General features: G+C 36.2%; 1 protein-coding gene across 2 annotated transcripts in view; it reads left to right on the forward strand.

The window, feature by feature from the left end:
* The window catches only part of GOLM2 (golgi membrane protein 2), a 113,188-nt gene that overhangs the window by 46,676 nt on the left and 47,612 nt on the right, over window positions 1-18,900 (forward strand). For both annotated transcript variants that reach the window (XM_079915130.1, XM_079915131.1), the window contains exons 3-6: window positions 4,317-4,419; window positions 6,134-6,224; window positions 10,121-10,265; window positions 10,620-10,700. In XM_079915130.1, the coding sequence (XP_079771256.1) occupies window positions 4,317-4,419; window positions 6,134-6,224; window positions 10,121-10,265; window positions 10,620-10,700 (420 nt within the window). The remainder of the gene's footprint in view (window positions 1-4,316; window positions 4,420-6,133; window positions 6,225-10,120; window positions 10,266-10,619; window positions 10,701-18,900) is intronic.

Here is an 18,900-nt window from a genome sequence, read left to right on the forward strand (position 1 = left end):
TGATTTAGAACAGCTTTGATTTTCTGTTAAAAATTTACTTTCTGGTTGGCCACAATAATTGTTGTTGCATTTGTGTCCATATTCTACTCTTTTTGACTCACAGGAGTGCACAGGATGACACAGAAGATGGCACACTGTCAGTGCTGCTTCCAGCTTGCAATTTTTACAAATGATTTTGCTTGTCATCAAAGTATATTTCTTATTAAATAGTAATAGATCAGTTGAAAAGGAAGTCCTGTGGGTTTTGCTAGTACATGTCAGAGAAAATGACAGCCTATGTTACTGAGTAAAAATCTTTATTTTGCTGTATGTGTTGAAGTAGATCTTGAGATGTTTTGAAATTTTGATGATAATCTTTAGCAGAGAAAAAAGCTTTGATTTGAACTCATACCATGCAACTTTTGGTTTTAGTGCAGTTACTGAAGCTTGGATGCTTGAGATTGAATTTCATTAATGTGACTTTTGCACCCTGGGAACTCTTTCTGCTGAAACAAACTTCTTGACAAGTTGACAGTAAAATCCGTATTTGACTATTTTCATTGACATTAATGTCGGATATAATGGAATTAATACACATCAAGATCCTAAAAAAAATCTTTTAATATTTTCTTGGAAATAAGAGGATTAGGGTTGGTTTTTAATGCCTGAGAAAGTAAATTAACATTCTACTATACACTGATTTATTTTGAATAGCTTACCTTATTTTTATTCCTATTACTGAAAGAAAATTTGCAATAAAAAATTTCCAGAAGTAAATTTTTTTTTTTGGCTTTAAAAGATCATCCTAGAAGTTAAATTGAGAGATTATGGCCATATCTTTCTATAGCATACCCTGATATTACTGTCAGAGCTAGACTACCCTGCACAATCAACCTTGGACCTGATCTCATATTAAGTTACTCTGGGGACTTTCCTGGTGTTGCAGTGGTTAAGAGTCCCCCTGCCAATTCAGGGGACACAGGTGTGATCCCTGGTCCGGGAAGATCCCACATGCTGCGGAGTAACTAAGCCCATGCACCACAACTACTGAGCCTGTGCTCTAGAGCCCACGAGCCACAACTCCTGAGCCCACGTGCCACAACTACTGAAGCCTGCAAGCCTAGTGCCTGTGCTCCGCAACAAGAGAAGCTACCACAATGAGAAGCCTGTGCACTGCAACGAAGAATAGCGCCCCCCACTTGCGACAACTAGAGAAAGCCCACGTGCAGCAACGAAGACCCAACGCAGCCAAAAATTAAAAAAAAAAAAAAGTTACTCTGAGCATCCTGCTGTGGTGACCTAGAGCAACCACACTAGACACAGAGTATCTTTGGGTTTAAAATGAAGAAAACACATGGCAATCAGTTGAAAGTAAAATTGTGATATAGGAAAATTTTGTCTTTAGTTTTGCTTTCTGATCTGTTTACTCCCCTTACCCCCATTTTTTTGGCCACGCCACGCGGCTTGCAGGATCTCAATTTCCCGACCAGGGATTGAACCCTGGCCACTGCAGTGAAAGCACCGAATCCTAACCACTATACCACTAGAGAACTCTACTTGTCCCCTTTCAAGTCTTTATTTTGGCCCACTCAAAGCATCAATCTGCTGCATGCTTTATAATCCTTTCCGTGTATTCAAATAGGTTAGAATCTGATATTTTACATGGACTGGAACTAACTCACACTGATGTTCTATTTTTCTGTCAATTGAATTTTAAGCCTTTTATCTGCATTTAAAAATGAAAACTTTATTTCCTGATAAAGGTATTTCAAATATTGTTAGTGAGAAACTTTGTGGGGAGGCAGAGAAGCCATCCCAAATCTTAACATCATACTAAGCCTCAGGTTCATTCTGAAGGTAAACTTAGCTGCTTCAGTTAGTTTACTGTGTAGGAAAAAGAAGCCTGAATTAGTCCTGACCACCAGTTGAGGTCCATTCCCTAGTAGCTACTAGGTAGTGCTGATTTGATTTTTCTTTTTTTAATTGTAGTAACTTTCAATTCTAAAATATTTCCTTCTTGAGTACAGCTTCAGGGAACTGGCTAACACTGTGTGTAAACTACAAGGCTTTTTGTCACTGCCTCCTGCTGGGATCTCATTGTTTCTGTAGACTCAACATCCATAGCTGAGGCCAGAGTTCTGCTACCTCTAGCCCTCTATTTCTTAGTAAATGGGACCAGGGATCAGGTAACAAGCTGAATATGTTATTCAGGGATACCTGACCTCAGATTTGTTACTTTTATCTAGGGTGGGAGTAATGTGAAAAACTACAGAAATCAACCGTGTTTATATATTGGAGAATTAATAGAGTAAGAAGAGAAATTTAAAATGTGACTTGACTAAACTCATAGACACAGAGAGTAGAATGGTGGCTACCATTCTACTGGGAGGTGGCTGGGAGGTGTGTGGGGAAAATGAGATGTTGGTCAAAGGGTACAAACTGTTATAAGATGAATAAGTTTTGGTGATCTATATACAGAATGGTGATTATAGTTAACAACACTGTATTATATACTTGAAAGTTGCTAAGACAGTAGATCTTAAATGTTCTCACCACAAAAAAAGTGGTAATTATGTGAGATGGTGGACATGTTGGCTAATGCTATGATGGTAATCATTTCACAATACGTGAGTGAATCAAATCAACATGTTGTACACCTTGAACTTACACAATGTTATATCTCAATTAAAGTAAAAATAATAGGGCTTCCCTGGTGGCGCAGTGGTTAAGAATCCGCCTGCCAATGCAGGGGACATGGGTTTGAGCCCTGGTCTGGGAAGATCCCACATGCCGCAGAGCAATTAAGCCCATGCACCACAACTACTGAGCCTGTGCTCTAGGGCCCGTGTGCCACAACTACTGAGCCCACATGCCACAGCTACTGAAGCTCATGTGCCTAGAGCCCATGCTCCACAACAAGAGACGCCACCGCAGTGAGAAGCCCGTGCACCGCAACAAAGAGTAGCTCCCACTCGCCACAACTAGAGAAAGACCATGCGCAGCAACGAAGACCCAACACAGCCGTAAATAAATAAATAAATAAATTTAAAAAAATAAATTTTAAAAATAATAATAAAAATGTGGCTTGAATAGGCAAGCATATTTACTACCTATAAGCACTTTATGTAAATCATTTACTTTTCATATTTGATTATTAATACTATACAATAGCTGTTATTATGCATATTATTAAACTTTATATACTTCAACAAATGTTCATGTGACTTTAACATTTTTACTTTTTGTCATCACCATAGTTATGATTCCACAATAAAATTTAGAAAGTAGAGAAAAAAATATGCTCAGAATCCCACCACTAAGTGTAATTAATCACTGGTAGCATTTTGATGTATTTTTATTCTCATCTGTTTTACATGGATATATTTTATATTATAAATATATGTTTATATCTGCTTTTTAAAAACTTATATCACAAGCATTTTTTGAGTGCCTTTAAAGTGACAAGATTATTTCTGTAAGCCCTCTATGAAAAGTAGATGTTATGTTATAGTTATAATATTGTACATTATGGTTAGATATTATACTTTAATCTTAATAAGTCATTATTGCTTATACAGAATAGACCTCTGTTCCCATTTATAAAAATTAAAACTTTCTTTACTACTTTTGCTTAACTTCTAAGGCTGTTGGCTAATTTTTTAATCCTCTATCCAAGAAACTGACATTTCTCTTTTCTGGCTGAATTTCTTTTATTTGTAGGGTTAGATAAAGAGGGAGTGACTAGAAAATGTGGGGCCAGTGATGATGAATTAAAGGTTCCCAAAGGGGATCTGGTCCAGCTTTTAATTTACTATCCAGTTTGAAATTTCATGTTATTCATTACAGCTAAAACTTTTATCTGTAGTCTGGAGGTTATAAGCTTTGAAAATGGAATTTTGGTATATGTGGACCTTAAACCTCAGTAGCAGAACTAGAAATGAGATCTAAAATGATTGGTACCTAATTTGGGAATCAAGTATGATTTAGAATGAATTGAATTCTGTATCCATATCCAATACACCTAAAAAATATGATTTTTTCTCTACTTTTATAAAGCAGTAAAGTTTAGAGAGATAGTTCTTTTTGTACTATTTCTACAACTTAGCGTATTGTCTACCTAATGTGAAAGATGTATATATTTTTAATATTTCTGATTTATGTGAAACCACTGAGGCTATCTTGTTTTATTGCCCATGCATGTGTGTGAAAGGCAATTAAATGTGGTACTAATTATATAAATTTAACTTCCTGTATATAATTTTTGAAAATCCCATACCTTCTCAATGGGAAGCAGTAAAGTAAACTTCATTCCTTTGATTTTTACCTTCTGTGGATAGAGCAACTCGCTGAGCTTCGTCAGGAGTTTCTTCGACAAGAAGACCAGCTCCAGGACTATAGGAAGAACAGTACTTACCTCGTGAAGAGGTTAGAATATGAGAGGTAAGATGCTACGTGCAACAAATATTTATGAATCTTGAATATTTGTCCAGCTTTCAATTCATTTCTTCCTTTCTGGCTTTTGTTTTTCTTCTCTTCTTTCATTTTACTAGGTCTTTTAAGTTCCTTTTCTGTTATCTTTCTATGCCTCTTTGAAATCACTCTTTTATTTTGATATGTTGAACAACATGAAAGTATCTCTTATAAGGCATGTTGAATCTACCCATGTAGTAGAGTTCGTTGTGAGACAGAAAATCTTTCAAGGTCTGAGTTTTATTGAATGAGATGTGGCAAAGACTGAAAGAAGATTCTGTGGTTCTTTTTGAGGGTCAGTCCAGAAGATAAAGCTGGCAGTGGAAGATATCCCCAGAATAGCTGAGGGACTAAGCACCAGCTGCTTCTCCTGTTCTGCACTTCAGTCCCTTTGCTTATGCCTCTGCACTGTTGGTGATGAGGTTGGGAAACCTCTTAGGGGCCTTTCTAGAATTACTCTTTAAAAAGGTTTATTGTGTATTAAATCAGTTCTACAGTTAAAGGTATTTTTGGGTCTACACACCAAAAATTAGAAAGATTCACTGTATTTTAAACTGTTTATCCATTTCTGACTTCTTACTCTTGTAGGTTATCAATATGCATCTACTTTCATATATGTATTTTAATCTAATAGTATTCAGTAATTTTACATATATCTTTAGGATTAAAGAAATATTATTCCAGCATGTTAGTGTACCAAAGCTTGTTTAATCTCTCCCAACTGCTGGACCATTGTAGGAGTTTTCCTTTTCTCACTGTTATGACTATCAACTATAAAAATCTTTGTGCAAAAAGCATTTTCTCCCTCTTACGTTATTTCACTGGTTATATTCTCAAATATAGAACTTCTGAGGTGGAATGTTTTATTGATCTTGTTGCTCTTATCACATATATGAAAGATTGCTTTGTAAAATGACTATACTAATTTATAATGTAAATGTTTCCCTGTAGCCCCACCAACATTGGCTTTTATATTTCTAACTTAATTTTGCTAGCATAGTAATAAGATAGTACTATATATACATATAAGAAGTTTAATTTGCATTTTAAATGGTGGACGATAACATTTTTCTGTGTATGTATTCTTTGTTTCTTTTTGCATGAATGATCTATTTGTATTCTTTGACTACTCATCCAGTGGAAATTCACAATCTTTATGTGTTTTGTTCCTTTACATTTTCTCTTGCTGGTTGCATTCTCTCTTCTTTATTAGTTTCTTCCATTGTTGCTCTTCTTATGGTTTAGGCTTTTATTATTGCGTTGAAAGTACTAACTATTTGATGAATCATCTGCTGCCACTCCTTATCAACTCTTATAATGCTAGCTTTTCTTATCTATTACTATATATTGCTCTTACAGTTTTCTCTTCTAAAGTGTTTTTCTCTTCTATGATTGAAGTTGACTTTGACAGTTGTTTCTTTATAAATGCAATTTATAAAAATAAATTTTCATCTTTCTAATTTCTGTTTTTTAATTAGTTTTATCATTATTTTTATCCTCTGTTAAAGGTTCAAATATTATAAGAATTTTGACTGTGAGCTATTTTTATGTCTGCTCGTTGTCCTTCCCTACCCACTCCCCTGCTAACTGAATGCTTTATCCTTATAAATGTATGTTTTCAACTTCTAGACATCTTTGAGAATCAATCCAAAATAATAGTCTAAAAGAATGACTTGTAATTTAGTTTTCAGTGTGGACAACAGATCAAGGAATTAAGAGCACAGCATGAAGAAAACATTAAAAAGTTAGCAGACCAGTTTTTGCAGGAACAAAAGGTAAATTTTAAAAATACTTAAAATATGTTCTTGTTATAAATCTTAAAATTTAGAAGTTAAAATTTGTATTTTTGTTATAAAACATTATATTTTTAAGTATTTTAGCCTGCCTACCTCTAAAAGTGACTTGCAGTGGCTTTACTGCTGAGTAAATTAGACATTTACAAAAGTATAACCTCAACTCTTAAAACTAATTTTGAGCTAAATATCTTTTATCTGACTTTTAAAAATAATTTTTGCTATTTATGTCTTAGATTGTAAAGTGGATGATCATTTTACTTGAAAATCAACTATTTGCTATTTTATGCTTTTGAGAAATAGAAAAAAATTGAGAAAATTTTTCCTTAATTATCAGTCTTTGTTATTCTGAATTCCTTTCTTAAAACACAGAAATGAAACACAAGCCACTATTTTGATTCATATTTTGGGGGTGGCAAATTCTTTTAGTTCATACAATTCCAGTTGATATATATTATGAAAGTCCTGCTAGAAATGGAGGGAATTTGTCTGAAGTTTACTAGTCATTAGGACATTCATTTTTTTATACACTATAATCTAATCTGACTAGCTGTGGTTTGTATAAAGTCTTGTGATTTAGAGTTAAGAGAGATTGAATAGTGAAAAGTATTTTTCTTGGTCTTTGGCAGCATCTCATCTAAAGGACTAGAAGCTAAGGAAACCAGGTTTTCATTCTTTGCTCTTTCACTATTTTGCAGCATGATATTGAGGGCATCATTCTTTTTAATCTATAAAGTGGAATGGCTGCTGCCTATCTGCAGTCTTCCTTGAAGAGACATGGGGATAGATTGCTGGAAGATGGCAGGCCTGAGTGAGCTACCTAGGTGGCATTGAGGGCAGCCAGAAGGTATTATTGAGACACTGGATGGTTAGAGGAGCATAGCAGAACATGGAAGGAAGGGGACAAGAGGCTTGCTGTTGCAATTGTGTTATTACAAGCCCGGTATATAAATAATGGGATGAATTTGCTCTTCTCTTCTCCCAAGAAGCACGTATATAAGCTTTTTCCTTTTTCCTGCCAAGTGTAGTTCTCCCTTTCTGCTCTTCTATATTAGGCTATTTTTACATTATTAATTAGCTAATATCTACTCCAGTTCTTCTTTGCACTTATCCTGCCCTAAATGGAGCAAGGTGGGGAGGAATGGAGATGCTTAAGAGCATTTCTCCTTTGTAGGGTGACATACCAGCTGCCTAATCTACTCCTCATTCTCTGTTCTTCGACTACTATAACTAGTTGATTCTGTGAAATTTGAGTTGTTTTTCATAGGAACAAATCCATTGTAAGCTATATGAAACAAGCATAAGTTGTATTGAGGTTTTTTTTTTTTTTTTTTAACTAAGTACATTCCTGTCTTGGAAATTACTCTGGGGAGGGGGTCAGCAAACTAAATCCAGCCTCCTGCCTGTTTTTAACTGCCCATCAGCAAAAAATGCTCATTACATTGAAAAATGGTTAAAAAGTCAAAAGAATATTTTATGACATGGGAAAGTTGTAAGAAATTCAAATCTTAGTGTCTACAAATACATTAGAACACAGCCACACTCATTTGTTTTTTGCTTTCATGCTACAAAGATAAATGGTTATAAACCAGAGGAGACTAAGAAGACCTGAGTACTTAAATGCAATGTAGTAAAAAATTAAATAAATAAATAAATAAAATAAAATAAATGCAGTGTAGTATCCTGGATTGGATCCTGGAACAGAAAAAGGTCTTAATGGAAAAAGTGGTGAAATCTAAGTAAAGTCTGGAGTTTAGTTAATAATGCACTAATGTTGGTTTCTTAGTTTTGTAAATGTGCTGTGCTAATGTGATGTTAACACTTAGGGAAATTGGGAGATGGGTAATTACTTTTCTGTAAATCTAAATTATTTCAGAGTAAGAAGTTTATTTAAAAAACAATTAGGGGGACTTCCCTGGTGGCGCAGTGGTTAAGAATCCGCCTGTCAGTGCAGGGGACATGGGTTTGAGCCCTGGTCTGGGAAGATCCCATATGCCACGGACCAACTAAGCCTGTGTGCCACAGCTACTGAGTCTGCACTCTAGAGCCAGTGAGCCATAACTACTGAGCCCACGTGCCACAAGAAGCCCACGCATCTAGAGCCCACGCTCCGCAACAAGAGAAGCCACCGTAATGAGAAGCCCACGCACCGCAACGAAGAGTAGCCCCCACTCTCCGCAACTAGAGAAAAGCCCTCGCGCAGCAACAAAGACCCAACACAGCCAAAAATAAAAAAACAAATAAATTTATTAAAAAACAAAAAAACAATTAGGTGGCCCCCTTACCAAATCAACAGTACTGCATTTAGGAAGCCATCTTATTTTGTTAATAGTATTTAATATCGTCCATTCATGTAAAGGTATTGCTGTTAATAATGCATCAAAGGGACAACATCTTTATTAACTGTTTTAAATGGAAAAGTATTTTTGACCAGTAGTTTGTTGACTTTTAAGTTTTGTTTATTATTGTTTGTTTTATCCACATCAAAAAGCAGTGGAATATTATGGAAGTAGCCTTATGATGTAGCATTATAGCAAAAATGCACAGAGATGGAGGATGGCTGCTCAGGTTGTACCTCAATGATTTTCTCACCTTTGGCCTTCATACTGGCATGTTCAGAAATTTCAGTTTATCGTTTCACTCATCAGCAATTAAGCTCTCAGAATTGGCTATCGCTTACCAAGTTCCCAAAAACTGTGGGAGTGAGAAAGACTGTGGTTTGAATCCCTTTTCCACACTTCTCTAGCTTTGTAATCTTGAACAAGCTGCTTAAACTTCTTTAAGCCTCAGTTTTATTTTGTTTTTCCCAAAACTGTTCATTTATCTCCACTAAAGGATAGACTTGAAAACAATTTGTAAACTATGAAACACAGTGCAAATGTTTGTTGTTGATTTTATCTGCCAGGTAGACTGGTATACCTACACCTGATTGTCAAAGCACCCTTTCTTCTTTATTGTGACAAATTCTTACAATTTGCCTCCTATTTTTCTAGATTTTCTACAGATTTTTTAGTACTATTGTTTTTTATCATGTTACCAATGATTGCACTGCATAATGCTTTAGAGTTGACAGAACATTTAATGTTAATATTATTATGCATTAAATATTAATATGGCAACCCAAGCATGTGTACTTGACTCCTTGCCTCTCCCAGTTTTCCACTGAGGCAACTCAACCAATATAAAAGAGGAAACTGGCCCCCCACAGAATTGAGTCAGACCTAATCATAAACCTGAAGATTCAAGTTTCCAAGGAGGAGATATGGTTAGTTGAAGCAGGTCACAGGGAGCACTACTTGTGCATTGTTCTGCCATTCCTTCGTATGCTTGAGTGGCCAGTGCACCTGGGAAGAAGTTTGCCTGTTTTCTACCCTTGCTGTTTCTACGTGGGGAAAAGCCTGACAATGTCAGTAGCCATCTGTCACACTTGAGGGGACACCTGTGTGCCATCCTCCTGCTCTCTGCTATCCTACTCGATTACAACATATGCCTATGCAGAATCCACTCTGCCCACAGCACCCAAGACTGTGCCAAACTGTAGGCCTCCACAGCAACCTACAGTGCTCAGCAAGACTGTCTTCTCACAGAATCACCAAAGAGAATTATCAGCATAGCCAAAGGGAATTATCTCTGCCTAAAATTTGAGGCCATTTATGATAGAGACTTTTAAAAAATATTACTTATTCTCTGAATTCATATCAGGTATAAAAACTGAACAGAAAATAATATATCCCACATCTCTAAGTGTTTAGAATTTAGACCCATGGTATGTATTTCAGAAAAATGAATTGTTTCAGAATATTAAGTTAATAGTTGTTTCAGTAGTTTCACATTTTGAACTGAAAAATACTTACTGTTACCAAATCTTAATCTAACAGCAAGAGGCCCACAAGTTTGAATCAAAAGATGGAAATGAGTTGGATATAAACCATCATGCGGTACCTAAAAACATTCCAAAAGTTGCTGAGAATGCTGCAGACAAGCATGAAGAACCCTCAAGCAATCATATTCCACATGGGAAAGGTATTACTATTATTTTGTGTTAATAGAAAAACTAATAGAAATAGTTTCTAATAGTTTGTGTTAATAGAAAAACTATTATTTTTCTCATTTTGAAGTGGATTATTGAATCATAAAGAATATTGTTTGATTTTACTTCCATTATGATTAGGTGTCTTTTTCAAATTTGGATTCTTTAATAGAGAAGAAAAAACAGTAAGTTTATAGAGTTACAACTATGTCCAAAGCAAGATATAAAGATATTCATTTGATATAGCCTATTGCTCTACAAACTGATTATTACATTCCTTCCAAATATTTTCAATTTATGTAATGAAAAATATAAAATTATATTTTTTGTTACTGTTACTTGGTCAGAACAAATCAAACGAGGTGGTGATGCAGGAATGCCTGGAATAGAAGAGAATGACCTTGCAAAAGCTGAAGATCTTCCCATTGGTAAGTAAAAGTTAATAGAATATTTAACTGAAGTGATCATGTTATTTTTCATGTGACTCTATTGTTTGTTTTTTTTAAAATTTATTTATTTATTTTTGGCTGCGTTGGGTCTTCGTTGCCACGCATGGGCTTTCTCTAGTTGTGGCAAGTTGGGGCTACTCTTCATTGCAGTGCATGGACTTCTTATTGCAGTGGCTTCTCTTGTTGCAGAGCATGGGCTCTAGGCACGCAGGCTTTAGTAGTTGTGGCATGTGGGCTCAGTAGTTGTGGCTCGCAGGGTCTAGAGCGCAGGCTTAGTAGTTGTGGTGCACGGGCTTAGTTGCTCCACGGCATGTGGGATCTTCCCGGACCAGGGCTCGAACCCGTGTCCCCTGCACTGGCAGGCGGATTCTTAACCACTGCACCACCAGGGAAGCCCATCATGTGACTATTGTTTTTCTGAGTAACACCTGAGAAGAGTCACAGATATCTGGATGATTGATATTTCCAGTTAACTAACTCCCCATTAGTTGCCAAGATATAAATGTTTTGGATATATTTTTATGAAAAATTTTGCTAAAATGTGTAAAGTACTTGTTTTTGCCTTAAGAGTCAAGCATAAAGAAAAAAAGCGTCAAACATATTTGAACTTTTTCTTGATGACTCAGAGTTATTTCTCATGACAGTTATGCTATGTTAGTTACTTATGTTTACTAAAAGTATGTGTGGCTTATTTCTTTCAGGCTAAATGTTCCTAGATTGCTGTGTTGTTGATGTGCTTTAATATGGCATAGTAATACCGTTATATAGGTTTTTAGGACTTGGCGTTTCTTTTCAGTTAATCACCCGACACTTTAAATAGCTTATTCACTTTTTTCCCTTGTTTTATGGCTACTTCTGTTCAGTGTATATCTTTCTCTCCATTAATGTGTCTACTTCTTGTCCATTTCCACTTGGTCTGTATCACTGCTGCTATCCTAATCACATTCAGTTTTTTCTATTTTTCTTGGCTATCATAGGTACCCCTCCCTGCTGACTGCAGTATATTATGGTGGAAAATAGGAAGAAACAGCACATCTTTGGTCCTTCTTAGCTGTTTTTGTTCCTTTTCCATCTCTGTGATCACTTCTGTGGTTATATAGCTCATTGTATGTGGCTGAAACTGCTGAGTGTCTGAGGTCCAAATGCATAAAGTATTAGTCCTTTCATTTGTATAGTTTTTTTTATCTTCTCAAATTCTTTCGTATCTATTCTTTTGAGTTTCCAATTCACAGTATATTCCCTTGAAATAAAGGTCGGGACAAGAGGAAGAACGTGAGTTTAAAAATAAAGAGTAAGGATGAGCATGATTTGTTTATAAGGCAATGAAATTATCCAGTGATTCTTAAAGTGTGATCCTTGGACTAGCAGTATCAGCATTACCCAGGAGCTTGTTAGAAACACTAATTCTTAGGTCCCATTCCAGACCTGCTGCATAAGAAATTCTTTTTTTTTTTTTTTTTAATAAATTTATTTATTTATTTATTTTTGGCTGTGTTGGGTCTTCGTTTCTGTGTGAGGGCTTTCTCCAGTTGCGGAGAGCGGGGGCCATTCTTCATCGCCATGCGCAGGCCTCTTACTGTCGTGGCCTCTCTAGTTGCAGACCACAGGCTCCAGACACGCAGGCTCAGTAGTTGTGGCTCACGGGCCTAGTTGCTCCGTGGCATGTGGGATCTTCCCAGACCAGGGCTCAAACCCGTGTCCCCTGCATTAGCAGGCGGATTCTCAACCACTGCGCCACCAGGGAAGCCCAGAAATTCTTGAGATATAGCCCAGCAGTTTGTGTTTTAACAGGCTCTCCAGGTGATTTTGATCTTTGCTAAAGTTTAAGAACCACTGGCTTAGATGTAAATTTAAAGAAATGTTGAAAGCAAGGACTATGTATTCTGAATTTTTGCAGTACTTACTCTAGTCCTAGGCTTACCGAGTTTTAGATTGATTTTTCTCTTTACGTTGTGCTTACTTTTTCTAACTGAATGAAAGATTCTTTAAATTCTGTAGTGCTTCACAATTTTCAAAAGTTTCACACACATGATTTCATATAATCCCATAATAACCCCTTTTTTTCCCCCACCCTTATATCGCTCCTCCCCTCTCCCCTGTCCCCACGGGTAACCACTTGTTTGTTCTCTATATCTGTAAGTCTGCTTCTTTTTTGTTTTATTCACTAGTTTGTTGTATATTTTAGATTCCACATGTAAGTGATATCATATAGTATTTGTCTTTCTCTGACTTACTTCATTTAGCATAATTCCCTCCAAGTCCATACATGTTGATACAAATGGCAAAAGTTCACTCTTTTTTATGACTGAGTAGTATTCTATTCTATCTCTGTACTTATATTGCCTATACCACATCTTCTTTATCCATTCATCTGTTGATGGACACTTAGGTTGCTTCCATATCCTGGTAATTGTAAATAATGCTGCTAGGAACATTGGGGTATGTGTATCTTTTCAAATTAGTGGTATTTTTCTTTTGGATACTTACCCTGGAGTGGAATTGTTGGATCATATGGTAGCTCTGTTTTTAGTTTTTTGAGAAACCTCCATAGTGTTTTCCACAGTGGCTGCACCAATTTACATTCCCGCCAACAGTGTACAAGTGAATTAATTTTTTTTATCTTTGATTTCTGTAATTTGAAAATGATATACTGTGGAGCAGTTTTTTTGTTTAGTTTTTGTTTGTTTGTTTTGGCATTTATCCTGCTTGGTGTTCCCTGAGCTTCCTTGATCTGTAGTTTGGGGTTTGACATTAATTTGGGGAAATTCTCAGTCATTATGATTTCAAATATTTCTTCTGTTCTTTTCTCTCTTCTCCTTCTGGCATTCTCATTATGCATATGTTACACCTTTTGTACTTGTCTTAGGTATTTGGTTCTGTTTTTTTCCAGTCTTTGTCCTCTTTGCTTTTCAGTTTTTGAGGATACTATTGATATATCCTTTAGCTCAGAGCTTCTTTCCTCAGCCTTCTCCAGTCTACTAATAAACCCATCAAAGGCACTGTTCATTTCTGTTACAGTGTTTTTGATCTCTAGTATTGCTTTTTGATTCTTTCTAGGATTTCTGTCTCTATCCTTATATTGCCTATCTATTCTTGCATGCTGTCTGCTTTATCCATTAGAGTTCTTAGCATATTAATTACAGTTTTAAATTCCTGGTCTCTTAATTGCAACATTTCTGCTGTGTGTGGTTCTGAAGCTTACTCTCTCTTTTCAAATTGCATTTTTCGCCTTTCAGTGTGCCTTGTAATTTTTCCTTGATACCTTAACATGATATACCAGGGAAAAGAAACTGTTGTAAATAGGTCTTTAGTAATGTGGTGGTGAGGTGTTGGGGAGGGAAAGCATTCTGTAGTCCTATGTTAGGTCCCAGGCTTTTAGCAAGCCTGTGTCTCTGGACTCTGAACTTCACAAGTGTTTCAGTTTTTTTCCTCCCCCCTTAGGTGAGACAGGGTGGCTAGAGTGGGCTGGAGTTGGGTATTTCCCTTCCCCAGGTCACTTAGACTCTGATAACGCCCTAGCAGTTTAGGCGCTGTTCAGCTAGTTTCTGCAGAGGGCAGACAGAGAACTGAGTGCTTTGGTGTATTTCAAAAATGGTTCCTTTTGCCCTCCCCCTGCCCGAGGGGATGTTTCTCCCTATTTACTGTGGGAACCTAGTTGAGCTCCTGGAGATAAATTTCACAGCTTTGAGGGAGCCCGCTCTGTGACTGGGTCCCCCTAGAGTTTTAACTGTGAGTTGCCCATACTGAGCCTCTGGCAATTAATTAGTTACAGTTCAGGTTTTGGTACCCTGTCACTGCCTTCTATGGCAGTTTCTGTTCATTAGTGTCTCTTGTAAACCAAGACTCCCATATTTGCCTGTCCCTCTAATCATGGTGGTAGTAGTTTGCCCTGTGTTCTACTCTTTCTTATGGACCCAAGGAGAGTTGTTGATTTTTCAGACTGTTTAGCTTTTTTCTTGTTGTTAAGATAGAGTGGCAACTTCTGAGCTCCTTGTGTGCAGAACCAGAAACCAGAAGTCTTCTGGATTAATTTTTGAACCTCTTTGAATTGTTGGTGTTTGCTTTGAGAATCATTGTTCATAACAGTTATCCTTAATTATTTAGAGAAGTGTTTTGAGTATAAAAATTATTTTGATATAGTCACTGGTGAAAAGAAACTTTGAGCTATAGAGTCTAGTTAGATGCAAACACAAAGGAGAGCCATGTTGTACCTTCGTACCTTGAGCTCTCAGTATGGTAATGCCTTGCACATGGCAAGGTCCCAGTAAATGTGTATGGTTGAATTACCAGAATATCTTTAGCAGCGGGGCAATGGTCTCTAGAGTCAAACTGCTGGATTCAGACCCTTGGCTCTATCTTTTAACAGGCATGTGATCATTTATTTGCCCTTATCCTTATCAGTGAAAGAGGATAACAGTTTCAACCTCATAGGGTGGATGTGAGGTTTAAATGTAAAGCACCAAGAACAGTGTGCCTGGCATATAGCCTGTGCTATATAAATCTTAGCTGCTGTTGTTATTACCATGATTATTTTATATTATTAGAAACACATTTTTATCTCCTTGTCACTCCTTTTACTGAGTATTGTCTTTTCTCCCTGAAATAATCTATGGCATAATTCTTAATGCCAGTACAAGTTCTGGTGTGTATGTGGAGTCCCTAATGACTATAGAGGCAATAATCCCACAGAGGAAGTAGAGGGAAGAACAGTTCATCCTTGTATTTTTTTTTCCATCCTTGTAATTTAAAAACAGACCCTTATGTGTTAATAGCAGTTTTGTTTACGATAGCCAAGACTGTACTAGAAGCTATAGCAGAGCAGTGCTGAACTATCTTAAAATACAGCTCTGAAACAGTCAAGGGGTATATAGCATGCGCCTATGGTTAGCACGATGCTTCAGCTTCTCAGCTGCCAAAGCCATAGAGCTAAACCTTAATGGGTTTTGGTTTTGTTTTGTTTTTTGCGGTATGCGGGCCTCTCACTGCTGCGGCCTCTCCCGCTGTGGAGCACAGGCCCCAGACGCGCAGGCTTAGCGGCCATGGTTCACGGGCCCAGCCGCAACGCGGCATGTGGGATCCTCCCGGACCTGGGCACGAACCCGTGTCCCCTGCATCGGCAGGCAGACTCTCAACCACTGCGCCACCAGGGAAGACCCTGTTTTGTTTGTTTTTAATGTTGATTTGGAGCTAGTCATAAGATTTTACAGGAGTCTTGTAGTTTAACCCATTACCTTCTTGACCTGGATATTTTAGGCACCTGTGATGTTAGGCAGTTACATATTTATATCACTAATTTTTAAACTTTTTTAGTTTCAGAAACATTCCAAACATACAGAAAAAGATAGAAAATAACATAGTGAATACTCAAGTATCCAGTGCCCTTTAAAAAAAACACACAAAGATAATGTAACATTTTGCCACATTAGTTTCAGATATTTCTGTTATTGATGTTATCGTTAAAGAAATAAAACATTACTGATAAACTGAAGCCTCCCTGTATACCCTCCAGATCTCAATCCTGTCTCTTCTTCCCCAGAGGTAACTACTGTGCTGAGATTGGTGTGTATCAATTTCCATACATGTTTTTCGACTTTTACTGCACTTGTAAACATCTGTAAAACTATGAAGTATTGTTTTGTTTGCTTTCTTAAACTTTAAATAAATGATGTCATTGTTTATATGATTCTGCAACTTTGTTTTCCCCTCGGTATTATGCTTTTGAGACTTACCTGCGTTATACCTGTGGCTTTTTAACAGTTATAATTATTTCACTGTATAAGTATACCATAATTTATCTATTCATATATAATAAACAATTAGACCACTTCCAGGTGTTTATTTTGTTGTTGTTATTTCAAACAAATACTACAGTGGACACTCTCATATATATCTTCTTGTGCACCTGAGAGTCTCTGGATACTTCTAGTATTTGATTAGTACATTGAGATTAAAAGGTGAGCTTGTTGCTGACTAGAGGACAGGCCTAGAGATCTAGCTGTCCCAAGTCCTACCCAGTCACTGAAGGTTGAGGAGATCAATAGCTCAACACACTGGTAGTCTGTAAACAATTCCCAGCGCAGTGGTTGCAAAGCTGTGCACAAGGATATGAACTTAAAAGTAGAAGTCTTGCATTATAGAGTATCTTCAGCTTTACTATACTTATATCAGTTTACACTTATGCTAGTAATATATGACAGTTTTTGTTTATCCACATCCTCAACTAATATTTGGGTTTGCTATACTTTAAACTTTTTGCCAATCTGAAATGGTACCTTAAATTTGCCTTGGTATGAGTGACATTAAACATCTCTTCATATGTTTATTGGCCATTTTTGTTGCCTTCTTCTGTGATTTGCCTGGTAATCATTTTTGCCCATTTTTCTATTGGATTGTTAGTATTTTCCTTATTGATTTTTAAGAGTTCCTTAATAGTATGTAATGCAAATACCTTTTCCATATCATGCATATCAACAGAGAGGAAAATCTTATTTCTTACTTGGAAATTTCTTTCTAGTTTTAAGATCTAGTTAATCTCAGTAAAAATTGCCTCTAATGGTTTACTTTGGGGAAAACCCCATAAAGTTATAAAGATTTTTATGTACCTAAGCAGTCAGAAGTTCTTTTATAATTAATAATTTATAAAGAAAACCTTTTTGGTTTTCTAAAAGTTTGCTTTTCTTTCTAGGTAGAGCTACTCTATTTATAAGATAATTAATTTTCTAGAACAGAAGATTTCTACCTTGGCCATATATTGGAATCACTGGGGAGTTAAAAAAGAAAAAAAAAACCAATGCCTGAGCCCCATTCCAGAGATTTTTATATATTTGATCTGAGTTGCGGCTAGGGCTCTGAATGTTTAAATGCTTCTTAAGTGATTGTATTATGTAGCCAACCTAGAACACCACTGCTCTCAGAGGATTCTCTAGATCTGTACTGCCTAATATCAGTACATTAGCCGCTGGTCACATGTAGCTATTTAAATTCATTAAACTTAAACAAAACTAAAATTTCAGTTCCTTGGTCAAACTTAGCCACACTTCAAGGGCTTAATAGTCACCGTGGCTACTGGCTATTGTATTGGACAGCACAGATATAGAACATCTCCATAATTGCAAAAAGTCCTATTGGATAGTGCTGCTCTAATTGAAACTGGTAATAGGGTTTGTTTCTGGGGAAGAAGACTGAGGATAGAGATGAAAAGGGGACTTTTCATTATATAACCTTTTGAATGTTGGTTTCAAAATTTTATGAGGTAATTTTATTAAATACCTATTCAAAAATAAATATTTTTTTAAAAATTAAAGAGAGATAATTATAGTGATATTTGAGAGGAGAAAAAAGAAGATTATGTTTTAAAGAAGCAGTGTAGTTAATCTTTTTTGGGGGGGCAAAGGTTCTTTCTCTAAAGTTCAGAGCTTTTAGAGGAAAAATTATCTAAATTTATAAAAACAAATTAAAATATTTTAACAAATTAAATCATTGTAAATAGACTTTTAGGCATCTTGTAAAACAGAAATTGGCAAACTACAGCTTGGTTGCCTGTTTTAATAAATAGTTTTACTGAAATATTACCATGCTCATTTGTTGTGTATTGTCAGTGACTGCTTTTGTGCTAGAACAGCAGAATTGAGTATGGACTACAAGCTTAAAATATTCACTATCTAGCCCTTTAAGAAAAAGTTTTCAAAGATCCCTGTTATAGAAGAAACAAATCAGGTAAAATTGGGCATTTTTTATTGTTGTTATAGGGGAGAAATACTAGCACATTATCAAATTGTACATAGTCCTGGAAACTGCTAGTAAAGGTACATAATTACATAAACTTCTAATGATACATTTGGTTTATAATTGAAAGATTTCTTTCACTGTCATATTTTATGGGGCCACAATTTATATTGGCCACAATTAAGAGAAAAGGAATCAAAATAGCCTTGAACCAGCAAGTATCATCCAGGGAGAATAGGATAGAATAGGACTCAGTGAGTTTGAGGGTTTAATTGGTACCTGTTTCTCTCACTTTTTAAAAACTATACTTCTAAAGTATTGTGTTTTAGTGGTTATTCTAGTGATTACTATATGCATCCTATACGTATCATGGTATACTTAGAAATAGTATCGTACTACTTCATGTAGAATGTTAGACCCTTACAGAGATATAATTCCATTTACTTTGCCTCAT

This window comes from Stenella coeruleoalba (assembly GCF_951394435.1).
Source record: "Stenella coeruleoalba genome assembly, chromosome: 2".
NCBI lineage: Eukaryota > Metazoa > Chordata > Mammalia > Artiodactyla > Delphinidae > Stenella > Stenella coeruleoalba.